Here is a 22,805-nt window from a genome sequence, read left to right as displayed (position 1 = left end):
ATTTTTCACCAACAGAGCCACTTCACCCCCTCTGCCCACCTGTCTGTCCTTTCAATACAATGTGTATCCTTGGATGTTAAGCTCCCAACTGTAATCATCTTTCAGCCACCACTCAGTGATGCCCACAATGTCAAACTTGTCAATCTAATTGTGCTACAAGATCATCTACCTTATTCTGTATTCTGTGTGCATTCAATCCTTCACCTTCAGTCCTGTATTCATCACCCTTTTCAATTTTACCCCCATGTTACACTTCATTTCATCCCACTGACTGCAATTTTGCCCTCTCATCTGCCTGTCCTTCCTGGTAGTCTCTCTACACACTTCATCAACTGCCCCATCCTCATCCCTATTACTCAGTTTCCCATTGATCTGCCAAATTAGTTTAAACCCTCCCCAACAGTTCTAGCAAACATGCCCACAGGATCATGGTTCAGGTGTAACCCATCCCTTTTGTACAGGCCATACCTTCCCCAGCAGAGCTCCCAATGATCCAGAAATCTGAAACCCTACTCCCTGCACCAATTCCTCACCCACACATTCATCTGCCGTATCATCCTCACTGGCAAGTGGCACAGACAGCAATCCAGAGATTATTGCTTTAGAGATCCTGCTTTTCAGCTTTCTACCTAGCTCCTGAAATTCTCTCTTCAGGACCTCCTGCCTTTTCCGACCTAGGCAATTGGTGTTAATATATACCAAGACTTTTGGCTGCTCACCCTTCCCTCTTTAGAATGCCGTGGACCCGATCTGAGACGTCACTGAGCCTGGCACCTGTGAGACAACGCACCATCTGGGAGTCTCTCTCGCATTCACAGAATCTCATATCTACTCCTCTGACTATGGAATCTCCCATCATTACTGCAGTGCTCTCTTCCCCGCCCCCCCACCCCCCAAGCCACAGCACCAGACTCCGTGCCAGAACCCTGGTCTTTGCAGCTTCCCCTGGGTAGGGCCGCCCCCCGCCCCCCACCCCCCCAGCAGTATCCAGAACGGTTTACGTGTTATTGAGGAGAACGTCAATACAGGTGTACTCTGTACTGGCTGCCCATTTCCTTTCCCTCTCCTGACGGTCACACAGGTACCTTAGGAGTAACTACCTCCCTGCAGCTCCTATCAATCACCTCCTCAGTTTCCCGTAGGAGCTGAAGGTCATCGAGCTGCAGTTCCAGTTCCTTAACACCTTCTCGGAATGGCTGCAGCTCGGTGTACCTGGTGCAGGTGTGGTTATCTGAGAGGCTGGAAATCTCCCAGAATTTCCACAGCTCACACACAAAACACAACACAGCCCCTGGAGCCGTTCTCACTGCTCTAACCAAGCGTTTACAGATGATGAAGAAAAAACTTACCAGATACTTACCTGTTCTTACTGAAGCCTGATGAGCCAAAGCTTCCCCATTCTAACGCTGGTCTATTCCACTTATCCCTGCCTTATTTGTATGTGCCATTATTAATGAATCGCTATTGGATTTGGCAGCTGGAAAACACCAAAAAACCACAAACACGCCTTTTTAAATCTCACTCATGGACCTGAGAGTTGCCTCCTCCCTTTCTCCTGATTCAGTTGGAGTCCTATCAAAAAACTTTCTGATGTCCATATAAACTGCATCTCTCACCCTGCCCTCATCAACCACCTTGGTCATGTCAAAAAACTCAATCAAATTTATGAGGCATGTTCCTCCACACATCGAGCCTCGCTAACACCTCTGTGGTGCACTGCAGGCGTCAGGACAACCTCTGTGTCAGACATTTTCCATCAGCTACAACAGAGCCAGTCCAAGCAGCTGTTGGGACTGCTTGAATCGATGTGCTGAGCAATCAGCTGGAACCTGGTCACAGATTTCCATCGGAGCAGGAACATTCCTGTTTCCAAGTCAGTCAACAGACTGACACTCACTTGGGTCAGGGCGAAAGTCCATCTGAGGTTTGTATGCCCAATGACTGAGTGCTGAACCGGGAGCACTGACCAGGCACCTTCTCCTTTTGCATTTCCACCTACTGGTAACCCCAGCAGGTATCGGAGGCCAAGGCTGAGAACAGAGAGTATCGGCCCTCTGCTGCCTGGAACTGACGGAACGGCTGCAAAACCAAGAGCAAAGGTGCCAGAGCCTGACTGGGACGGGGTCCATCGTGCTCCCCCATGCCATCCCCTGGCTCTACCTTCAAAATCATCAGGGACTGGGCTTCCCTATCCAGGCAAATACTTTTCTTTAACTTAACATGACTCATGCATCACAGTAGTGTTCACCCAAGCTCTAACCTACTCCGTCTCCAGGTAACTGCTACACTGTGTTTTCCTCTCACTGTCTCTGCTGGCAGCAACACAGAACATATCCCCATCTCTCTCAGCGTGCCCAGCTGCCCCTGGGTTTTCTCACTTTTCCCGTTGCTGTGCCACACCTCTCTGTCAGGAGAGAGCCAGGCTTCTCTTCCTGGGATGGGGGAGGCTTAACAGGCTCTGGGACCAAATGCAGATACCCCCTGTGATGATGTGACTCCTTGGAAATGAAGTGTTTCCATGTCAACGTCACAGTTCCCACACCGGAAACTAGTTCTGATTGATGAGGGGAGGGAATTCAATGTTGAGGGTCACCCGTCCCGTGTGCCCGGTTCTGAGGGTCACCCACCCCGTGTGCCCAGTTCTGAGGGTCACCCGCCCCGAGCGCCCGGTTCTGAGGGTCACCCACCCCGTGCACCCGGTTCTGAGGGTCACCCGCCCCGTGCACCCGGTTCTGAAGGTCACCCGTCCCGTGCGCCCGGTTCTGAGGGTCACCCGCCCCATGCGCCCGGTTCTGAGGGTCACCTGCCCTGTGCACCCGATTCTGAGGGTCACCCGCCCCGTGTGCCCAGTTCTGAAGGTCACCTGCCCTGTGTGCCCGGCACTGAGGGTCACCCGCCCCATGTGCCCAGTTCTGAGGGTCACCCACCCCGTGCACCTGGTTCTGAGGGTCACCCGCCCCGTGTGCCCGGTTCTGAGGGTCACCTGCCCCGTGTGCCGAGTTCTGAAGGTCACCTGCCCCGTGCACCCGGTTCTGAGGGTCACCCGCCCCGTGTGCCCGGTTCTGAGGGTCACCCGCCCCGTGTGCCCAGTTCTGAAGGTCACCTGCCCTGTGTGCCCGGCACTGAGGGTCACCCGCCCCGTGCACCCAGCGCTGAGGGTCACCCATCTCATGTACCTGGTATACTAGCTTGCTCTACACGAGACCACAATACACTTCAGGGAGTTGTGGACACAGCTCAGCACATCACGGAGACTAGCCTCCCCTCCATGGACTCTGTCTACACTTCTCGCTGTCTGAGTAAAGCAGCCAACATCTCAAAGACCCACCCACCTGGACATTCTCTCTCCTCCCCTCTCCCCTCGGGCAGAAAACACAGAAGCCTGAAAGCACATGCCATCTGCCTCGAGGACAGCTTCTAACCACTGTTTTAGGATTATCTCACAATTCCTTAGAACGATAAGGATTCTTGACCTCATTATGACCTTTCACCTTATTACTTACTGGCACTGCACTTTCTCTATAACCATTCCACTTTATTCTGAATTGTTATTGTTTTACCTTGTTCTACCTCAAAGCTCTGTGGAATGATCAGATCTGTAGGAACAGTATGCAAAACAAGCTTCTCCCTGGCTCAGTACATGTGACAATAATATTCCAATTCCAAAATGCTTTAACAACGTCGATATTGATGATGGAAGTGTGATTAGTGAGTCTACAGATATCATGAAAATTAGTGAAGCTGTTGACAGTGGGTAGGGTAATGAACCAACAGAATGATTTGACTGGCTGGTAAATTGGGCACAGTGACATCAGATGAAATAAGTGCAAGCTAATGCATTTTGGGAGGGCAAAAAACGGTATAAGGCATGAATAGTCGGCCCTAGGGAGTACTGGGAATCAGAGAAACCTGGCTTTACAAAGGTAGGAAATAGTCATAGTCACACTTTATTGATCCCGGGGGGAAATGTTTTTCATTACAGTCGCACCATAAATAATTAAATAGTAATAAAACCATAAATAGTTAAACAGTAATATGTAAATTATGCCCGGAAATAAGTCCAGGACCAGCCTATTGGCTCAGGGTGTCTGACCCTCCAAGGGAGGAGTTGTAAAGTTTGATGGCCACAGGCAGGAATGACTTCCTATGACGCTCTGTGTTGCATCTCGGTGGAATGAGTCTCTGGCTGAATGTACTCCTGTGCCCAACCAGTACATTATGTAGTGGATGGGAGACATTGACCAAAATGGTATGCAACTTGGACAGCATCCTCTTTTCAGACACCACCGTCATGTATACAGTTTCATGAATAACGAAGTCCTACAGAGTACTGACAATCATATGGAAAGGTCTAGAGAAGATCACTGTGCAAGAAGCAAATTGTCAGATGAACCCACTGGGTTGAGCAGCCTCTGTGGAGGAGAGTTCAGCTGAAGACCCGACATCAGGGCTGAAAGTGTACCAGGATTGGGAAGATAGCCAGTATAAACAGGTGAGAGGGAGGAACAAAGCAGGTGAGAGAGATGAAGCTGGTGAGGGGGAGGGATGAAACAGGTGAGGGGGGGATGAAGCAGGTGAGAGGGAGGGACGAAACAGGTGAGAGGGAGGGACGAAACAGGTGAGGGACGAAACTGGGGGAGGGATGAAGCAGGTGAGGGGGAGGGACGAAGCACGTGAGAGGGAGGGAGAAACAGGTGAGAGGGAGGAACGAACAGGGGGAGGGATGAAGCTGGTGAGGGGGAGGGATGAAACAGGTGAGAGGGAGGGATGAAGCTGGTGAGAGGGAGGGATGAAGCTGGTGAGGGGGAGGGATGAAACAGGTGAGGGGGGGATGAACAGGGGAGGGACGAAACAGGTGAGAGGGAGGGACAAGCAGGGGAGAGTTGAGGGACGAAGCAGGTGGGGGGGAACAAAGGTGAGGGAGGGACAAAGCAGGTGAGGGGGGGACAAAGCAGGTGAGAGGGAGGGACAAGCAGGTGAGAGGGAGGGACGAAGCAGGTGAGAGTGGATGGACGAAGCAAGTGAGGAGGGGACAAAGCAGGTGGGGGGGACGAAGCAGGTGAGGGGAGGACGAAGCAGGTGAGAGGGAGGGACGAACAGGGGAGGGATGAAGCTGGTGAGGGGGAGGGATGAAACAGGTGAGAGGGAGGGATGAAGATGGTGAAGGGGAGGGATGAAACAGGTGAGAGTGGAGGGACAAAGCAGGTGAGAGGGAGGGACGAAGCGGGGAGAGCTGGGAAGAGAAGAAGGTGATGGGCAAATGGAGATGGGTGGGGCAGGAGAGGGGGAAGTAGGGAGAAGTTCTGGAAGATGAAAAGGGATATCAAATAGCAGAGGGATGATGGGCAAATGAACCAGACAGGGTAATGGGGAGGAGGGGAAGAGACTCTGGTTTGACCAGTGTGGAACTGGAGAGCTCAATTTTATGACAATTCTCTGTAGGCTAGCTGGTACATTGCCTGTAGTGGAGTGTGATAGAGACTAGAGTGGCTGGGTTACCCTGGAACAGCAGAGGCTGATAGAGGTGCACAAAATTATAGGTAGGGTAGAGAGCAGGCATGGATTGAGTTTGAGGGGTAAGAGGTTCAGAGGGAGTCTGAGGAGGAATTTGTTCCAACAGAAGGTGTTTGGACTCTGGAACACCTGAGCAGCTATGCTGGTGAAGGAACATCAGTTCTGTTCCTCTCCCACAGACGCCTGTTCCCAGCTGACATGTTTAGCTGTTCCACAGAGAAGGTGCACTAACAGAGCCCGTTCAATGTGTTTAGCTCTCTGAATGGAAGAAGATGTATGATGCGCCTCAGCCTGAGAAAATGCCTCTCCCTGATCCCTGGGACAAACTCCTGAGCCACTTCCAGACCCTACTGGTGCTCCGTTGCATCCGGCCAGACAAGGTTGGTTCCGCGTGTGAGCATGTTTGATAGGAACAGCAGTGTCACATCACCGAGCTCAGTACACAGACCCCGGTCAGGGAACGGGCCCCAGCCAGAGAAAAGACTCTGGTCAGAGAACACCCTTAGAAATATAGAAACATAGAAAACCTACAGCGCAATACAAGCCCTTCGGCCCTCAAAGTTGTGCCGAACATGTCCATACCTTAGAAATTACTAGGCTTACCCATAGTCCTCTATTTTTCTAAGCTCCATGCACCTATCCAAAAGTCTCTTAAAAGACCCTATCGTATCCACCTCCACCACCTTTGCCGGCAGCCCATTCCATGCACTCACCACTCTCTGAGTAAAAAACTTACCCCTGATATCTCCTCTGTACCTACTCCCCAGCACCTTAAACCTGTGTTCTCTTGTGGCAACCATTTTAGCCCTGGGAAAAACCCTCTGACTATCCACACGATCAATGCCTCTCATCATCTTATACACCTCTATCAGGTCACCTCTCATCCTCCGTTGCTCCAAGAAGGAAAGGCCAAGTTCACTCAACCTGTTTTCATAAGGCATGCTCTCCAATCCAGGCAACGTCCTTGTAGATCTCCTCTGCACCCTTTCTATGGCTTCCACATCCTTCCTGTAGTGAGGCGATCAGAACTGAACACAGTACTCCAAGTGGGGTCTGACCAGGGTCCTATATAGCTGCAACATTACCTCGCGGCTCCTAAATTCAATTCCATGATTAATGAAGGCCAATACTCCGTACACCTTCTTAACCACAGCGCCAACCTGCGCAGCTGCTTTGAGCGTCCTATCGACTCGGACCCCAAGATCCCTCTGATCCTCCACACTGCCAAGAGTCTTACCATTAATACTATATTCTGCCATCATATTTGACCTACCAAAATGAATCACTTCACACTTACCTGGGTTGAACTACATCTGCCACTTCTCAGCCCAGTTTTGCATCCTATCAATGTCCCGCTGTAACCTCTGACAGCCCTCCACACTATCCACAACACCTCAAACCTTTGTGTCATCAGCAAACTTATTAACCCATCCCTCCACTTCCTCATCCAGGTCATTTTTAAAAATCACAAGGAGTAGGGGTCCCAGAACAGCTCCCTGAGGCACACCACTGGTCTCGGACCTCCATGCAGAATATGACCTGTCTACAACCACTCTTTGCCCTTTGTCTGCAAGCCAGTTCTGGATCCACAAAGCAATGTCCACTTGGATCCCATGCCTCCTTACTTTCTCAATAAGCCTTGCATGGGGTACCTTGTCAAATGCCTTGCTGAAATCCATATACATTACATCTACGGCTCTGCCTTCATCAATGTGTTTAGTCACATCCTCAAAAAATTCAATTAGGCTCATAAGGCACAACCTGCCTTTCACAAAGCCATGCTGACTATTCCTAATCATATTATATCTCTCCAAATGTTCGAAAATCCTGCCTCTCAGGATCTTCTCCATCAACTTACCAACCATGGTCAGTCATGAGGCCACACGGGTACCCACTGGCCCAAAGTTGACCCCATACAGCAGAGTGATCCCACTCACCCAGTTCCCCCCCCCACCGACAAATCGATCTTGAACACTGTCTAGTGATCCACCTCCACGTCCCTTCGATAAACAACACGTGTTTGCACCTGCTTACAATGGGCCTCGGATCTGACTGAAGCCCCACTGACACTGGTTCTCCCAGTCAGCCTCCGTGTAACAACCAGAATCTTTCTTGAGAGACCTGGCAAGCCCCACCCACACTGATCCCCACCCACAGTGATCCCCACCTACACCAAGCCCTGACCATACTGATCCTCACCCACATTGATCCCCACCCACAGTGATCTCCACCCACACTGATACCCAGCCACACTGATCCCCACCCACAGTGATCCCCACCCACACCAAACCCCACCCACACCGATCCCCACCCATAGTGATCCCCACCCACACCAAGCCCCACACACAGTGATCCCCAGCCACACCGATCCCCAGCCACACCAAGCCCCACCCACAGTGATCCCCACCCACACTGATCTCCACCCACACTGATCTCCACCCACAGTGATCCCCACCCACAGTCATCCCCACCCACATCAAGCCCCACCCAGACTGATCCTCACCCACAGTGATCCCCACACTGAACACCATTCACACCGATCCCCACCCAGACTGATCCTCACCCACAGTGATCCCCACACTGAACACCACTCACACTGATCCCCACCCACAGTGATCCCCACCCACACTGATCCCCACCCACACCAAGCCCCACCCACAGTGATCTTCACCCACAGTGATCTCCACCCACACTGATCCCCACCCACACTGATCCTTACCCACAGTGATCCCACCGACACCAATCCCCACCCACACCAATCCCAACCCACAATTATCCCCACCCACAGTGATCTCACCCACACCAATCCCCACCCACAGTGATCCCACCAACGCCAGTCCCCACCCACACCGATCCCCACCCACAGTGATCCCACCCACAGTGACCTCCACCCACACTGATCCCCACCCACAGTGATCCCCACCCCCAGTGATCCCCACCCAGATTGATCCCCACCCACACCAAGCCCCACCCACAGTGATCTTCACCCACAGTGATCCCCACCCAGACTGATCCCCACCCGCACCAAGCCCCACCCACAGTGATCTCCACCCACACTGATCCACACCCACAGTGATCCCCACCCACACTGATCCCCACCCACACTGATCCCCACCCACGGTGATCCCCACCCACACAGATCCCCACCCACACTGATCTCCACCCACACTGATATACACCCAGACTGATCCCCACCCACACTGATCCCCACCCACACTGATCCCCACCCACAGTGATCTCCACCCACACTGATATCCACCCAGACTGATCCTCACCCACACTGATTCCCACCCACACCGATCCCCACCCAGACTGATCCCCACCCACAGTGATCCCCATCCACACCAAGCCCCACCCAGACTGATCCTCAACCACACTGATTCCCACCCACACCGATCCCCACCCAGACTGATCCCCATCCACACCAAGCCCCACCCAGACTGATCCTCAACCACAGTGATCCCCACCCAGACCGATCCCCACCCAGACCGATCTCCACTCAGACTGATTCTCACCCACAGTGATCCCCACCCACACCAAGACACGCTAAAAGTTCTGCCTTCAAAGAAATCTCCCCACACAGTCTCTCTCTGCCCCAACCAGGATCAGCTATAACCCAGTAACCAGAGGCTGTACGCACCTCATCCTGTCCAACACAAATCCCACCCATGAAAATTCCAACACACCATAAGCCCTATCCATAACAAGTCCCAGCCCAGCTACACTGTCAGAATCCCCTCCCATTTCCATCCCTCCACACACCCTGTTTTTTGGTCCTCAGTCCCTTATGCCCACATCCCTACGGTAAATGACACACTGCACTGTTGGAGAGGCAGTTCCAGAGTTTAGACCCGGTGACAGTTCGGGTGCAATGATTTATACCCAGGTCAGGGTAGAATGACTTGGAGGGGAAATTGCAAGGCATGTATTCAGGACATGTGCCATGTCTGGGCTGTGTGCAGTGACCAGGCTGTGTTCCATGTCTAGACTGCTTGCCGTATTCAGACTGTGTGCAGTGACCAGGCTGTGTTCCATGTCTAGACTGCTTGCCGTATTCAGACTGTGTGCAGTGACCAGGCTGTGTTCCACTTTCAGGACGTGTGCTGTATTCAGACTGTGTGCTGTGTCTAGGATGTGTGCAGTGTTTAAGGTTTGGTCTTTCACTGCGTCCAGTGACTGATCATGTCTATTCCCCCAGGTGATTCCTGCCATTGAGCAGTTTATCGTTGAGATGATGGGGGTCGAGTACATCGAGCCCCCTACCTTCGACCTAGAGCACAGTTACCGGAGCTCCAGTCACTGCACCCCACTCATCTTCATCCTGTCTGCAGGGGCCGATCCCATGGCCCTTCTGCTCAAATTTGCCGATGAGCAAGGTAGGGAGAAGCTCTGTCCATCAAATGTCCTCCCCACAGGATTACACATCGCCCGAAACCATCTTCCTCCCCACCAAACAATCCTTCCAGGTGAGACTTCACCTGCAGGTCTGCCAGAATCCAGTGTTCCTGGTGTGAAACATGACACAGATTGGAAAACTGCTTCATTGAGCAACTTTGCTCCATCTTCAAAGGGCAGGATCTCCCAGTGGCCACACACTTCCCATTGCCCTTCTACCATGTCTGTCCTTGGCCTCCTCTTCTGCCATGATGAGGATATTCCATCTGTGTAGCCTCCAACCCGATGACATCAATGTTGATTTCTCTAACTTCCGGTAATTTCTCCCTCTCCCTTTCCTCTCTTTCCATTCCCTTCTCTTCTTCTCAAATCCCCATGGTTGTCCCCCATCTTTCCTCCATGGTCCACTATCTATCAGATTCCTTCTTCCTCAGCCCTTTATCTCTTTCACCTCTCACCTCCCAGCTTCCCACTATCATTCCTCCTCCCCCATCTTCCCCCTCACCTGGTTTCATCCGTTACCTGCCAGCTTGTACTCTTTCCCCTCCCCCCCCCCCCCACTTATTCTGGCTTCAGCTCCTTTCATTTGCAGTCCTGATGAAGAGTCTTGGCCCAAAATGTCAACTGTTAGTTCCCTTCCATAGATGATACCTGACTTGCTGAGTTCCTCCAGCATTTTGTGTGTGTTGCTCAAAATTTCAGCAGAATCCCTTGTGTTTAGGGGAGTTCTTAAACTAGAGGCGTTGGTATCCAAAGTAGCAGAGAGGCAAATGGGAGCTGGAAATTGATGCTAGGTCAGAAGTTGAATGGAGTGATAGATAGCAAGCTAATCTTGTGACCGATAAGTTTGTAAGGAGGATCAGTTAGAGGCAAGGTAAGAGATGCATTGTGATGGAGGAATTGTAGAGTGTCGATTTTAATGCTCGTGGTAAAGGTGATGAACATAGAGCATGGATCAGTACCTGGAACTGTGGCCATTACAGAGACTAATTGAGAGAGATACAGGATTGAAGTTTAATGTACTGGGTTTTGGTGTTTAGTAAGGACAGATGAGGGTGCGGAGTGTGCACTATTAATCAGAGACAATATCACATCTGCACCGAGAAGGGATATCCACTAAGAAGGGCTTATCCTCTGAGCCTGTGTAGGTAGAATTCAAAAATAAGTAAGGTGCTATCACCATGATGGTGTTTACTTTATAGCCACTGGCCATTGAGGAACAGCGAGCAGGCAGATTTGGGGAAAGGTGTTAAAACAGGATTGTTGTCATAGGTGACTTCAACTTCCCTAATACAGATTAGGACCTCCTTTGTACATTGGAGGAGTTTGTTAGGAGCATCTAAGACAGTTTCTTCAGTTTGTAGATTATCCAGCTGGAGATGAGGACGCGTTGGACATGGTGTTGGGAAATGAGCAGGTAACTGACCTTTCGGTGGGAGAACGGTTAGAGGACAGTGTTAACCATTTTATGGTAACGAGTGCGATAACAACACACTTGCCCCTACACCTCCTCCCTCACTACCATTCAGGGGCCCAAACAGTCCTTCCAGGTGAGGCAACACTTCACCTGTGAGTCTGTTGGGGTCCTAGTGTGGCCTCCTGTATATCGGTGAGACCCGACGTAGATTAAGAGATCGCTTCGCCGAGCATTTACGCTCCGTGCACTAGAAGAAGTGGGATCTCCCAGTGGCACCCATTTTAATTCCACTTTCCATTCCCATTCCGACATGTCACTCCATGGCCTCCTCTACTGTTGCGATGAGGCCACACTTAGGTTGGAGGAACAGCACCTCATATTCCGTCTGGGTAGTCTCCAAATCAATGGCATGAACGTTGACTTCTCAAACTTCTGGTAATGGCTTCCCTCCCCCATCCCCCTCTTTCACTGTTCCTCATCCCCTTTTCCCTCTCTCACCTTATCTCTTTGCCTGTCCATCGCCTCCCTCCAGTGCTCCTCCCCCTTTTTCTTTCTTTCATGGCTTTCTGTCCTCTCCTATAAGATTCCCCCTTCTCCAGCCCTGTATCTCTTTCACCAGTCAACTTCCCAGCTCTTTACTTCACCCCTCCCCCTCCAGGTTTCACCTATCACCTGGTGTTTCTCTCTCCCCCACCCACCTTTTAAATCTACTCCTCAGCTTTTCTTTTTCTCCTGCCCTGTGAAGGGTCTCGGCCCGAAACATCGACTGTACTTTTTTCCATAGATGCTGCCTGGCCTGCTGAGTTCCTCCAGCATTTTGTGTGTGTTACTAAGATGACATTAGGTGTTGCAGTAGAGAATTACATATTAGGCAGGAACTAGGGAGAGTTAATTAGGAACAACAGGAATTCTGCAGATGCTGGAAATTCAAGCAACACACATCAAAGTTGCTGGTGAACGCAGCAGGCCAGGCAGCATCTCTAGGAAGAGGTACAGTCGACGCTTCAGGCCGAGTCCCTTCGTCAGGACTAACTGAAAGAAGAGTGAGTAAGAGATTAGAAAGTTGGAGGGGGAGGGATAGAGCCAAGAGCTGGACAGATGATTGGCAAAAGGGATATGAGAGGATCATGTGACAGGAGGTCCGGGAAGAAAGACAAGGCAGGGGGGGAACCCAGAGGATGGGCAAGGGGTATATTCAGAGGGACAGAGGGAGAAAAAGGAGAGTGAGAGAAAGAATGTGTGTATAAAAATAAAAAACAGATGGGGTACGAGGGGGAGGTGGGGCATTAGCGGAAGTTAGAGAAGTTGATGTTCATGCCATCAGGTTGGAGACTACCCAGATGGAATATAAGGTGTTGTTCCTCCAACCTGAGTGTGGCTTCATCTTTACAGTAGAGGAGGCCGTGGATAGACATGTCAGAATGGGAATGGGATGTGGAATTAAAATGTGTGGCCACTGGGAGATCCTGCTTTCTCTGGCGGACAGAGCGTAGGTGTTCAGCAAAGCGGTCTCCCAGTCTGCGTCGGGTCTCGCCAATATATAAATGTTGTGTTGGAGCAAGTATTCATCTAAATTGTGGAGGGTACTTAAAGAGCAACTGTACAGCACAGGCATGATTCAGTAAGAAGGAAGGACAGCATGGCAAGGTAAGGGAAAGGTTCTGTTCGAGAAGAATTTTAGAGGCAGGATGTATGAGCACAGTCAAACTAGGGATAGTCAGCATGGCTTTGTGAGGGACCGAGCATGATTGAATTCTTTGAGGATGTGACAAAGCACATTGATAAAGGTAGAGCAGTGATGTGATGTATATGAATTTTAGTATACATTTGATAAGGTTCCCCATGATAGACCCATTCTGAAAGACAGGAGGCGTGGGATCTAGGGAAACTTGGATGCATGGATTCAGAATTGTCTTTCCCATTGAAGGTGGAGTGTATTCTGCCTAGAGGTTGGTGACCAGCGGTGATCCATGGGGATCATTAGCCTAGTTAGTTAGTTAAAACACTGTGGGTGAGGAACCTGTTCCTAAGCTGTACAGTTTTGTAAGTTGTGTTCCAAACGTAATGTCGTACATCAGAAACTCCAGACATTCAGAAAAGCTGATGTTCAGAATCCTGTCAAAGTAGTTTATACAAACATTTTCCATTGCAAGCATGATTTTGGGTAAGGGCGAAGCTAGATGATTGTGGTCTATTGACAGATGTGATTATTCATTAGACTGCACCTCCTTGGTTAATGTGTCCCTGTCTGTTCTAGGAATGGGAGCGCAGAAACTGCAGGCTATTTCTCTTGGGCAGGGACAAGGTCCCATCGCTGGAAAAATGATCAAGAAGGTAGGCTTTAGTTGACGTACATCATAAGAGCCACTCATTCCATTTCCTGATCATGTTTTCTGAGAGGACAGACATTCGGAGATCCCGTCAAAGTCAGAGTTGCAAAACTTCTCTGAGAGTTGGTGTTCCTTCATGCCAGGAATACATTTATTCCATCTTGACAGATCAGCAGGACTGAAAAGAAATGCTTAATGCAGGAAAGCAAGGGAGAAGTCACTGAAACAATACTCCAGCCGTAACCTAGCAACATGGGAGTCACTGGAGGATGGTGGCAGACTATGGGAGGGGCTTGGGAGACAAAGTTAGGCCAGGGTCTCACACATGGTGGTGGAGAAAAAGATTCAGATTTATTTATCACATGTACATCGAAACGTACAGTGAAATGCATTGTGTTTGCGTAAACAACCAACACAAACAAGGATGTGCTGGGGCAGCCCACAGGTAACGCTGCACATTCTGGTAACAACATAATGTTCCACAGTGTTCAGCAGAAAAAGCACAAGCACAACAACCACAACAGCACAAAACAAGTCAACAACAGCAAACCAAATCGCTTCACCAACCTCCCAACACCCACTGCCTCACACACACAGACAAACCTCAGGACAGGCAAACTCCAAGCCTCCAACCCTTGGCCCTAGACTCTCAGACTGACCTGCAGCCTCCAGTCCCTGGCCTGGAACCGCAGACTCAACTTCGGGCTTCTAATGAGAGGTCACCTCCACTCTTTGCAGAGCTTTTGTTGCAAATATCTCTCATCCTTGTTTGTCCGTTTGTGCTTCTGTTTATGTGGGTAATGGTGATGCGGTCACTTAAGGATCTGAAAAGCAGCTGAACACTACGAGATGTTTACAAATGACAACAGTTGTTGGAACACCGCCTGTATCTTACACCAAGTGAACACAGGGGTTCTTCTTAAGTAAATGAATTTGGATCTTAAATAGTGTGTCGTTACAAAGGGTGGGAGGTGTTGCCAACTGTAAGACGTCCAATTTGATGTTAATGGAGCATAAGAGTGAGAGCCGGGACTGGGAGTGAGGAGCTCAGAATGGAGTGAGGGGTGAGGAGCACAGGACTGAGGTTAAACAGCTGGGACTGGGAGTGAGGGGTGAGGAGCACAGGACTGAGGTTAAACAGCCGGGACTGGGAGTGAGGGATGAGGAGCACAGGATTGAGGTTAAACAGCCAGGACTGAGAGTGTGGGGGAAGCGTCAGGACTGGGAGTGAGAGGAGAACACATGACCAGGAAAATTGCAGTGAGGCATCAGAAAAGAGGAAGCAAGGAGCTGGCCATTTGAGGAGGTTGAGAGTAAGGGACCAGCAGTGAGGGGTGAGGGACGAGAGATGAGGGGTTGGGTCTGAGGGTCTCAGAGTGAGGCCATGAATGAGCAACGAAGGACAGAGAGTGAGGGGAAGGGTACGGAGGCTGAGGACTGGGAGTGAATGGTCAGGGATGAAAGGCCATGAGTGAAGGGCAAGGGGCAGGGTTTGAGGAGCAAGGCGCCTCGGCTGAGGGGCAAGGGACCGGAATAAGGGGAGAAGGGTGATGACCAAGGAGCTGGGATCGGGGCTGAGGGACAAGAGACCAGGAGTGGGGTGAGGGGCAGGAGTGAGGGGCAAGAGGCTGGGACTGGGGCTAAGGGGTGAAGGGTAAGGGCAGAAGAGTGAGGCACTGTTGTTGAGGGGGAGGGGTATGAGGTTGGAGTAAATAACAAGGAGTGAAGGGCAAGGGGCAGGGCTAAGGGGCAAGGAGCCAGAGTGAGGGACCAGGGGCAGGAGCTGAGGAGCTAGGAGTGAGGGGCTGGGACTGAAGGTTGAAGGGCCAGCAGTGAGGGCATTGGGCTAGCACCAAGGGACTGGGGCTGAGGGGCAAGGGGCCAGGCGCGAGGGATGAGGGTCAGGAATGAGGGGGCAAGGGGCCAGGAGTCAGGGAATGGGAGGGAAAAGCTCAGGGTCTGAGGGACGAGGAATGAGGAATGAGAGCCAGTAGTAAGGGGGCAAGGGGCCAGAAGTGAGGGATGATGGTCAGGATCGGGGGCAAGGGGCCAGGAGTCAGGGGCTGGAACTGAAGGTTGAAGGGCCAGCAGTGAGAGCATTGGGCTAGCACCAAGGGACTGGGGCTGAGGGGCAAGGGGCCAGGCGCGAGGGATGAGGGTCAGGATCAGGGGGCAAGGGGTCAGGAGTGAGGGATGGTCAGGATCAGGGGACGAGGGGCCAGGAGTGAAGGATGAAGGTCAGGATCAGGGGGCGAGGGGCCAGGAGTGAGGGATGAAGGTCAGGATCAGGGGGCGAGGGGCCAGGAGTGAGGGATGAAGGTCAGGATTAGGGGGCAAGGGGTCGGGAGTGAGGGATGAAGGTCAGGATCAGGGGGCGAGGGGCCAGGAGTGAGGGATGAAGGTCAGGATCAGGGGGCGAGGGGCCAGGAGTCAGGGAATGGGAGGGAAAAGCTTAGGGTCTAAGGGACGAGGAATGAGGGATGAGGGTCAGGAGGGAGGGGGCAAGGCGCCAGGAGTCAGGGAATGGGAGGGAAAGGCCTAGGGTCTGAGGGACGAGGAATGAGAGATGAGGGTCAGGAGGGAGGGAATGGGAGGGAAGGTTCAGGGACGAGGCTCACATTCTGCCGCCCTCTCCCTTGCCCAGGCTGCCGAGGAGGGGAGCTGGCTGATGCTGCAGAATTGCCACCTGGCCGGCAACTGGTTACCAGAGCTGGAACAGGCCTGTGAGGAGTTCTGCAACTACAGCAACAAGACCAGCACCAACTTCCGGCTGTGGCTGACCAGTTACCCGACCCCAGATTTCCCCGTCTCCCTGCTGCAGAACGGAATTAAGATGACCAACGAGCCACCGAGGGGACTGCGAGCCAATCTGCTGAGGTGCTACCTTAGCCACCCAATCTCCGATCCCGTCTTCTTCAGCAGTAGCAACAAGCCCCAGGTTAGAGGCCCCCCCCCGGCTCACAGGACCTACCTGTAAACCAGGCACAGGTGGGAGCAGGTATAAGTTGGGGGGGGGGAGACCACAGGACATACAAGGAGATACAATCATGTCTGATTTATCATCTGACTCAACCTCATTCTCCCACTTTCTCCCTGAAATCTTTGAGGAGATGACTAATCAAAAACCTATCATCCTCCACTTTAAATGCTAGGTTTTCAACAGGGTTACGGTCAAAAGTCAGAGATGGGTGGACGGAACAAATAGGGCAAAAGGTGGAAAGAAAGAGTAGTCCATGTGTAATTGGGCAAGTTCAGGAGTTAATGGATGGGTTGGAAATGTAAATGCGCGGGTTAGGGGTGTTGCTTGAGTGTGTAAATGGGCAGGATAGTGGTGTGGGTTAAGTGTGTAAATTGACAGGGTAGTGGTGTAGGCTAGGTGTGTTCATGGACAGGGTAGGGAGGTTACTGAATGGATTGGGTGTGTAAATGGCAGGGTGGAGGCGTTAGTAGATGGATTGAGTGTGTAAATGGACAGTGTGGTGGATTGGTTGGGTGTGTAAATGGACAACGTAGTGGTGCTGGTTGGGTGTGTAAATGAACAGGGTAGTGGTATTGTTTGGGTGTGTAAATGGAAAGATAGTTGTGTTGGTTGGGTGTGTAAATGGGCAAGGTAGTTGTGTTGGTTGGGTGTGTAAATGGACAGAGTAGTGGTGTTGGTTGGGTTATAAATGGACAGGGTAGTTGTGTTGGTTGCGTGTGTAAATGGACAGGGTAGTTGTGTTGATTGGGTGTGTAAATGGACAGGGAAGTTGTGTCGGGTGTGTGAATGGACAGGGTAGTTGTGTTGGTTGGTGTGTAAATGGACAGTGTAGTGATGGTGGTTGGGTGTGTAAATGGACAGGGTAGTTGTGTTTGGTTGTGTAAATGTGCAGGGTAGTTGTGTTGGTTGGGTGTGTAAATGGACAGTGTAGTGGTGTTGGTTGAGTGTATAAATAGACAGTGTAGTTGTGTTGGTTGGGTGTGTAAATGTGCAGGGTAGTTGTGTTGGTTGGGTGTATAAATGGACAGGGCAGTTGTGTTGGTTGGGTGTGTAAATGGACAGTGTAGTGGTGTTGGTTGAGTGTATAAATAGACAGCGTAGTTGTGTTGGTTGGGTGTGTAAATGTGCAGGGTAGTTGTGTTGGTTGGGTGTATAAATGGACAGGGCAGTTGTGTTGGTTGGGTGTGTAAATGGACAGTGTAGTGGTGTTGGTTGGGTGTGTAAATGGACAGGGTAATTGTGTTGGCTGGGTGTGTAAATGGACAGGGTAGATGTGTTGGCTGGGTGTGTAAATGGACAGGGTAGTTGTGTTGGCTGGGTGTGTAAATGGACAGGGTAGTTGTGTTGGTTGGGTGTGTAAATGGACAGGGTAGTTGTGTTGGCTGGGTGTGTAAATGGACAGGGTAGTTGTGTTGGTTGGGTGTGTAAATGGACAGTGTAGTGGTGTTGGTTGAGTGTATAAATAGAGAGGGCAGGATCTGGACCATGCCTCGCCCTCTTCTACTCTCTGGAGAGGGGGAGGGGTGTCCGCAGGCAGCTAGTAGAGTTGTTGGCAGAGGATGGCTTCTCTGTCATGGATCCGGTGAGAATTGTGCCGGAAGTCCATCCTTTTATGAGGCTCTACTCTTGCCAGACCCATGCAGTGGGGATGCACGCAGGGCTCTGCAGGAAGACTTGCTGAGGGTCAGCTCTGGAGGTGCTGAGTAGCTCGATGCACCACTGTCCTTGGTGAAACTGACCAATATCCTCAACCAGCTGCAGAGAGGCATGTCCCCGGGGCTAGATGGGTTGACGGTTGAATTTCTCCCGGCCTTCTGGGATATCCTAGGGGCGGATTATGCAGGGGTATTGGGGGAGAGCATGGCAACGGGTGAGATGCCCCTCTCTTTGCGCAGAGCAGTTGTGGTCCTGCTGACAAAGGGGAGGGGATCTCCATAGCATGTGGAATTGGCGCCCAGTATCCCAGTATCCCAGTATCCAGTGTGGAGTACAAGATTTTTGCCTGGGTGATGGCCAATTGTCTGGCTCTGTGCTGGCACAAGTGGTCCACCCTGACCAGTCTTACACGGTCCTGGGGCCGTCCATCCAGGACAATATCCACCTTGTCCGGGATCTGATCTACCTGTACCAGGAGGCTGGTCTGTCAATCACCTTTCTCTCTGTCGACCAAGAGAAGGCATTTGACAGAGTACCTTTTTGGGTTTTTGAGCATTCGAGCTCTGACTGCTGTACACGGAGTGCCTGGTGAAGGTGAATGGATCCTTGACAGTGCCCTTGTGCTTTTGGAGGGGGGGGGGATGCGCCAGGGGTGCCTCATGTCGGGACAGTTGTACTTGGTTTCCTGTCCCTTTTCCGCAGGAGGTTAATGGGGTTGGTTCTGCGCGAACCGGACATGGAGGTTGTCCTCTCGGTTTATGCTGACAACATCCTTCTTATGGTCACCAACCCGGTTGACTTGCAGAGGATGTGAGACCGTTAGCAGGTCTTCACGGCTGCGTCTTCTGCAAGGGTCAACTGGGAGAAGAGCACAGGCCTCCTGGTGGGTCAGTGGCAAGGGGACTCCCTATCGGAGGGGTTGAGACTATCTGTGTGGAGCACCACGCACCTCCTCTACGCACCTAGTCTACCTGGGCGCAACGGAGGAGGCCAGGCTGGCGAACTGGCGGGATTTGGAGACGAAGAACTCTGCCCGGCTGGGGCACTGGTCGGGCCTTCTTCATGCGATTTCATACCGGGAGAGAGCGTTGGTGATCAATCATCTGGTCACCTCCATGGTGTGGTACTGGCTGACTGCATTGATCCCTCCCATGGCATTGCTGTGCAGGACCCAGAAGAGGCTGGTGGACTTCACTCCTGCAGAGCAATAGGAGGCGGTGGGTCTCTGCTGCGGTCCTGAGGCAGGTTCACTTGACACCCTGTCCAGTGTCCATTCTGTGGGCGGGAGGAGTCAGTGTACCGTACCTACACGGAATATGAGAGGTTGTCTGCAGCCGCTTTTTGAGTTCACTGCTGAGGTTCTGGCTGCACTTTAGTCCCGTGCTCCTCATCTATGGCCACCCAGGTCAGACGGTCTCCTGGTAGGCTTGGTCTTAGGCCTGACCAAGACGATCATCCACGGGTCTAGGCGGCGGAGGGTGGAGGGCGCTGCCCGGGCCGACTGCCTGCCCTTTTTCCGACAGTACGTTCGTGCCCACCTGTCCTTGAAGAGGGACCTCGCAGTCGCAATCGGTGTAGTGGGGGGTTCCAGGAGTAATGCCCCGACCCGGTATTGACGGTTTGATAGACGGTAGTAACCATATTTAATCTGAGTATACTTACTGTCTTGTAAATATTTAATGTCTGTACCTTGTGATATGTGATGTAAATAAAAGTTTATAGTTTTGTAAAAAAAATGGACAGGGTGTTGGTGGGTGGGTGTGTACATGGGCAGGGTAAGGCTGTTCATGGGTTTGGTGTGTAAATGGTTGGTTAAGGTGTTGGTGGGTGGGTGTGTACATGGGCAGGGTAAGGCTGTTCATGGGTTTGCTGTGTAAATGGTTGGTTAAGGTGTTGGTGGGCTGGGTGTGTACATGGGCAGGGTAAGGCTGTTCATGGGTTTGGTGTGTAAATGGTTAGTTAAGGTGTTGGTGGGCTGGGTGTGTACATGGGCAGGGTAAGGCTGTTCATGGGTTTGGTGTGTAAATGGTTGGTTAAGGTGTTGGTGGGTGGGTGTGTACATGGGCAGGGTAAGGCTGTTCATGGGTTTGGTGTGTAAATGGTTAGTTAAGGTGTTGGTGGGCTGGGTGTGTACATGGGCAGGGTAAGGCTGTTCATGGGTTTGGTGTGTAAATGGCTGATTAAGGTGTTGGTGGGTGGGTGTGTACATGGGCAGGGTAAGGCTGTTCATGGGTTTGGTGTGTAAATGGCTGTTTAAGGTGTTGGTGGGTGGGTGTGTACGTGGGCAGGGTAAGGCTGTTCATGGGTTTGCTGTGTATAATGGTTGGTTAAGGTGTTGGTGGGTGGGTGTGTACGTGGGCAGGGTAAGGCTGTTCATGGGTTTGCTGTGTAAATGGTTGGTTAAGGTGTTGGTGGGCTGGGTGTGTACATGGGCAGGGTAAGGCTGTTCATGGGTTTGCTGTGTAAATGGTTGGTTAAGGTGTTGGTGGGCTGGGTGTGTACATGGGCAGGGTAAGGCTGTTCATGGGTTTGGTGTGTAAATGGTTAGTTAAGGTGTTGGTGGGCTGGGTGTGTACATGGGCAGGGTAAGGCTGTTCATGGGTTTGGTGTGTAAATGGTTGGTTAAGGTGTTGGTGGGTGGGTGTGTACATGGGCAGGGTAAGGCTGTTCATGGGTTTGGTGTGTAAATGGCTGATTAAGGTGTTGGTGGGTGGGTGTGTACATGGGCAGGGTAAGGCTGTTCATGGGTTTGGTGTGTAAATGGCTGTTTAAGGTGTTGGTGGGTGGGTGTGTACATGGGCAGGGTAAGGCTGTTCATGGGTTTGGTGTGTAAATGGTTGTTTAAGGTGTTGGTGGGTGGGTGTGTACATGGGCAGGGTAAGGCTGTTCATGGGTTTGGTGTGTAAATGGTTAGTTAAGGTGTTGGTGGGCTGGGTGTGTACATGGGCAGGGTAAGGTTGTTCATGGGTTTGCTGTGTAAATGGTTGGTTAAGGTGTTGGTGGGCTGGGTGTGTACATGGGCAGGGTAAGGTTGTTCATGGGTTTGGTGTGTAAATGGTTGGTTAAGGTGTTGGTGGGTGGGTGTGTACTTGGGCAGGGTAAGGCTGTTCATGGGTTTGGTGTGTAAATGGTTGGTTAAGGTGTTGGTGGGTGGGTGTGTACGTGGGCAGGGTAAGGCTGTTCATGGGTTTGGTGTATAATGGTTGGTTAAGGTGTTGGTGGGTGGGTGTGTACGTGGGCAGGGTAAGGCTGTTCATGGGTTTGCTGTGTAAATGGTTGGTTAAGGTGTTGGTGGGCTGGGTGTGTACATGGGCAGGGTAAGGCTGTTCATGGGTTTGCTGTGTAAATGGTTGGTTAAGGTGTTGGTGGGCTGGGTGTGTACATGGGCAGGGTAAGGCTGTTCATGGGTTTGGTGTGTAAATGGTTAGTTAAGGTGTTGGTGGGCTGGGTGTGTACATGGGCAGGGTAAGGCTGTTCATGGGTTTGGTGTGTAAATGGTTGGTTAAGGTGTTGGTGGGTGGGTGTGTACATGGGCAGGGTAAGGCTGTTCATGGGTTTGGTGTGTAAATGGTTAGTTAAGGTGTTGGTGGGCTGGGTGTGTACATGGGCAGGGTAAGGCTGTTCATGGGTTTGGTGTGTAAATGGCTGATTAAGGTGTTGGTGGGTGGGTGTGTACATGGGCAGGGTAAGGCTGTTCATGGGTTTGGTGTGTAAATGGCTGTTTAAGGTGTTGGTGGGTGGGTGTGTACATGGGCAGGGTAAGGCTGTTCATGGGTTTGGTGTGTAAATGGTTGTTTAAGGTGTTGGTGGGTGGGTGTGTACATGGGCAGGGTAAGGCTGTTCATGGGTTTGGTGTGTAAATGGTTGGTTAAGGTGTTGGTGGGCTGGGTGTGTACATGGGCAGGGTAAGTCTGTTCATGGGTTTAGTGTGTAAATGGTTGGTTAAGGTGTTGGTGGGTGGGTGTGTATATGGGCAGGGTAAGGTTGCTCATGGGTTTGCTGTGTAAATGGTTGGTTAAGGTGTTGGTGGGCTGGGTGTGTACATGGGCAGGGTAAGTCTGTTCATGGGTTTAGTGTGTAAATGGTTGGTTAAGGTGTTGGTGGGCTGGGTGTGTACATGGGCAGGGTAAGGCTGTTCATGGGTTTGGTGTGTAAATGGTTGGTTAAGGTGTTGGTGGGCTGGGTGTGTACATGAGCAGGGTAAGGCTGTTCATGGGTTTGGTGTGTAAATGGTTGGTTAAGGTGTTGGTGGGCTGGGTGTGTACATGAGCAGGGTAAGGCTGTTCATGGGTTTGGTGTGTAAATGGTTGGTTAAGGTGTTGGTGGGCTGGATGTGTACATGGGCAGGGTAAGGCTGTTCATGGGTTTGGTGTGTAAATGGTTGGTTAAGGTGTTGGTGGGCTGGGTGTGTACATGGGCAGGGTAAGGCTGTTCATGGGTTTGGTGTGTAAATGGTTGGTTAAGGTGTTGGTGTGGGTGGGTGTGTACATGGGCAGGGTAAGGCTGTTCATGG

At 51.5% G+C, this 22,805-nt stretch overlaps 1 protein-coding gene across 1 annotated transcript in view; it reads left to right on the top strand.

The window, feature by feature from the left end:
* LOC134359584 (dynein axonemal heavy chain 3-like) overlaps nt 1-22,805 on the top strand; it is a 542,314-nt gene that overhangs the window by 439,834 nt on the left and 79,675 nt on the right. Inside the window, exons 61-64 of the mRNA XM_063073083.1 lie at nt 5,769-5,894; nt 9,713-9,890; nt 13,584-13,660; nt 16,301-16,594. Of these exons, the coding sequence (XP_062929153.1) occupies nt 5,769-5,894; nt 9,713-9,890; nt 13,584-13,660; nt 16,301-16,594 (675 nt within the window). The remainder of the gene's footprint in view (nt 1-5,768; nt 5,895-9,712; nt 9,891-13,583; nt 13,661-16,300; nt 16,595-22,805) is intronic.

This window comes from Mobula hypostoma, chromosome 20, assembly GCF_963921235.1.
Source record: "Mobula hypostoma chromosome 20, sMobHyp1.1, whole genome shotgun sequence".
Lineage (NCBI taxonomy): Eukaryota > Metazoa > Chordata > Chondrichthyes > Myliobatiformes > Myliobatidae > Mobula > Mobula hypostoma.
The sequence above is the reverse complement of the archived record's forward strand: the minus strand, read 5'-3'. Positions and strand labels throughout refer to the sequence as shown.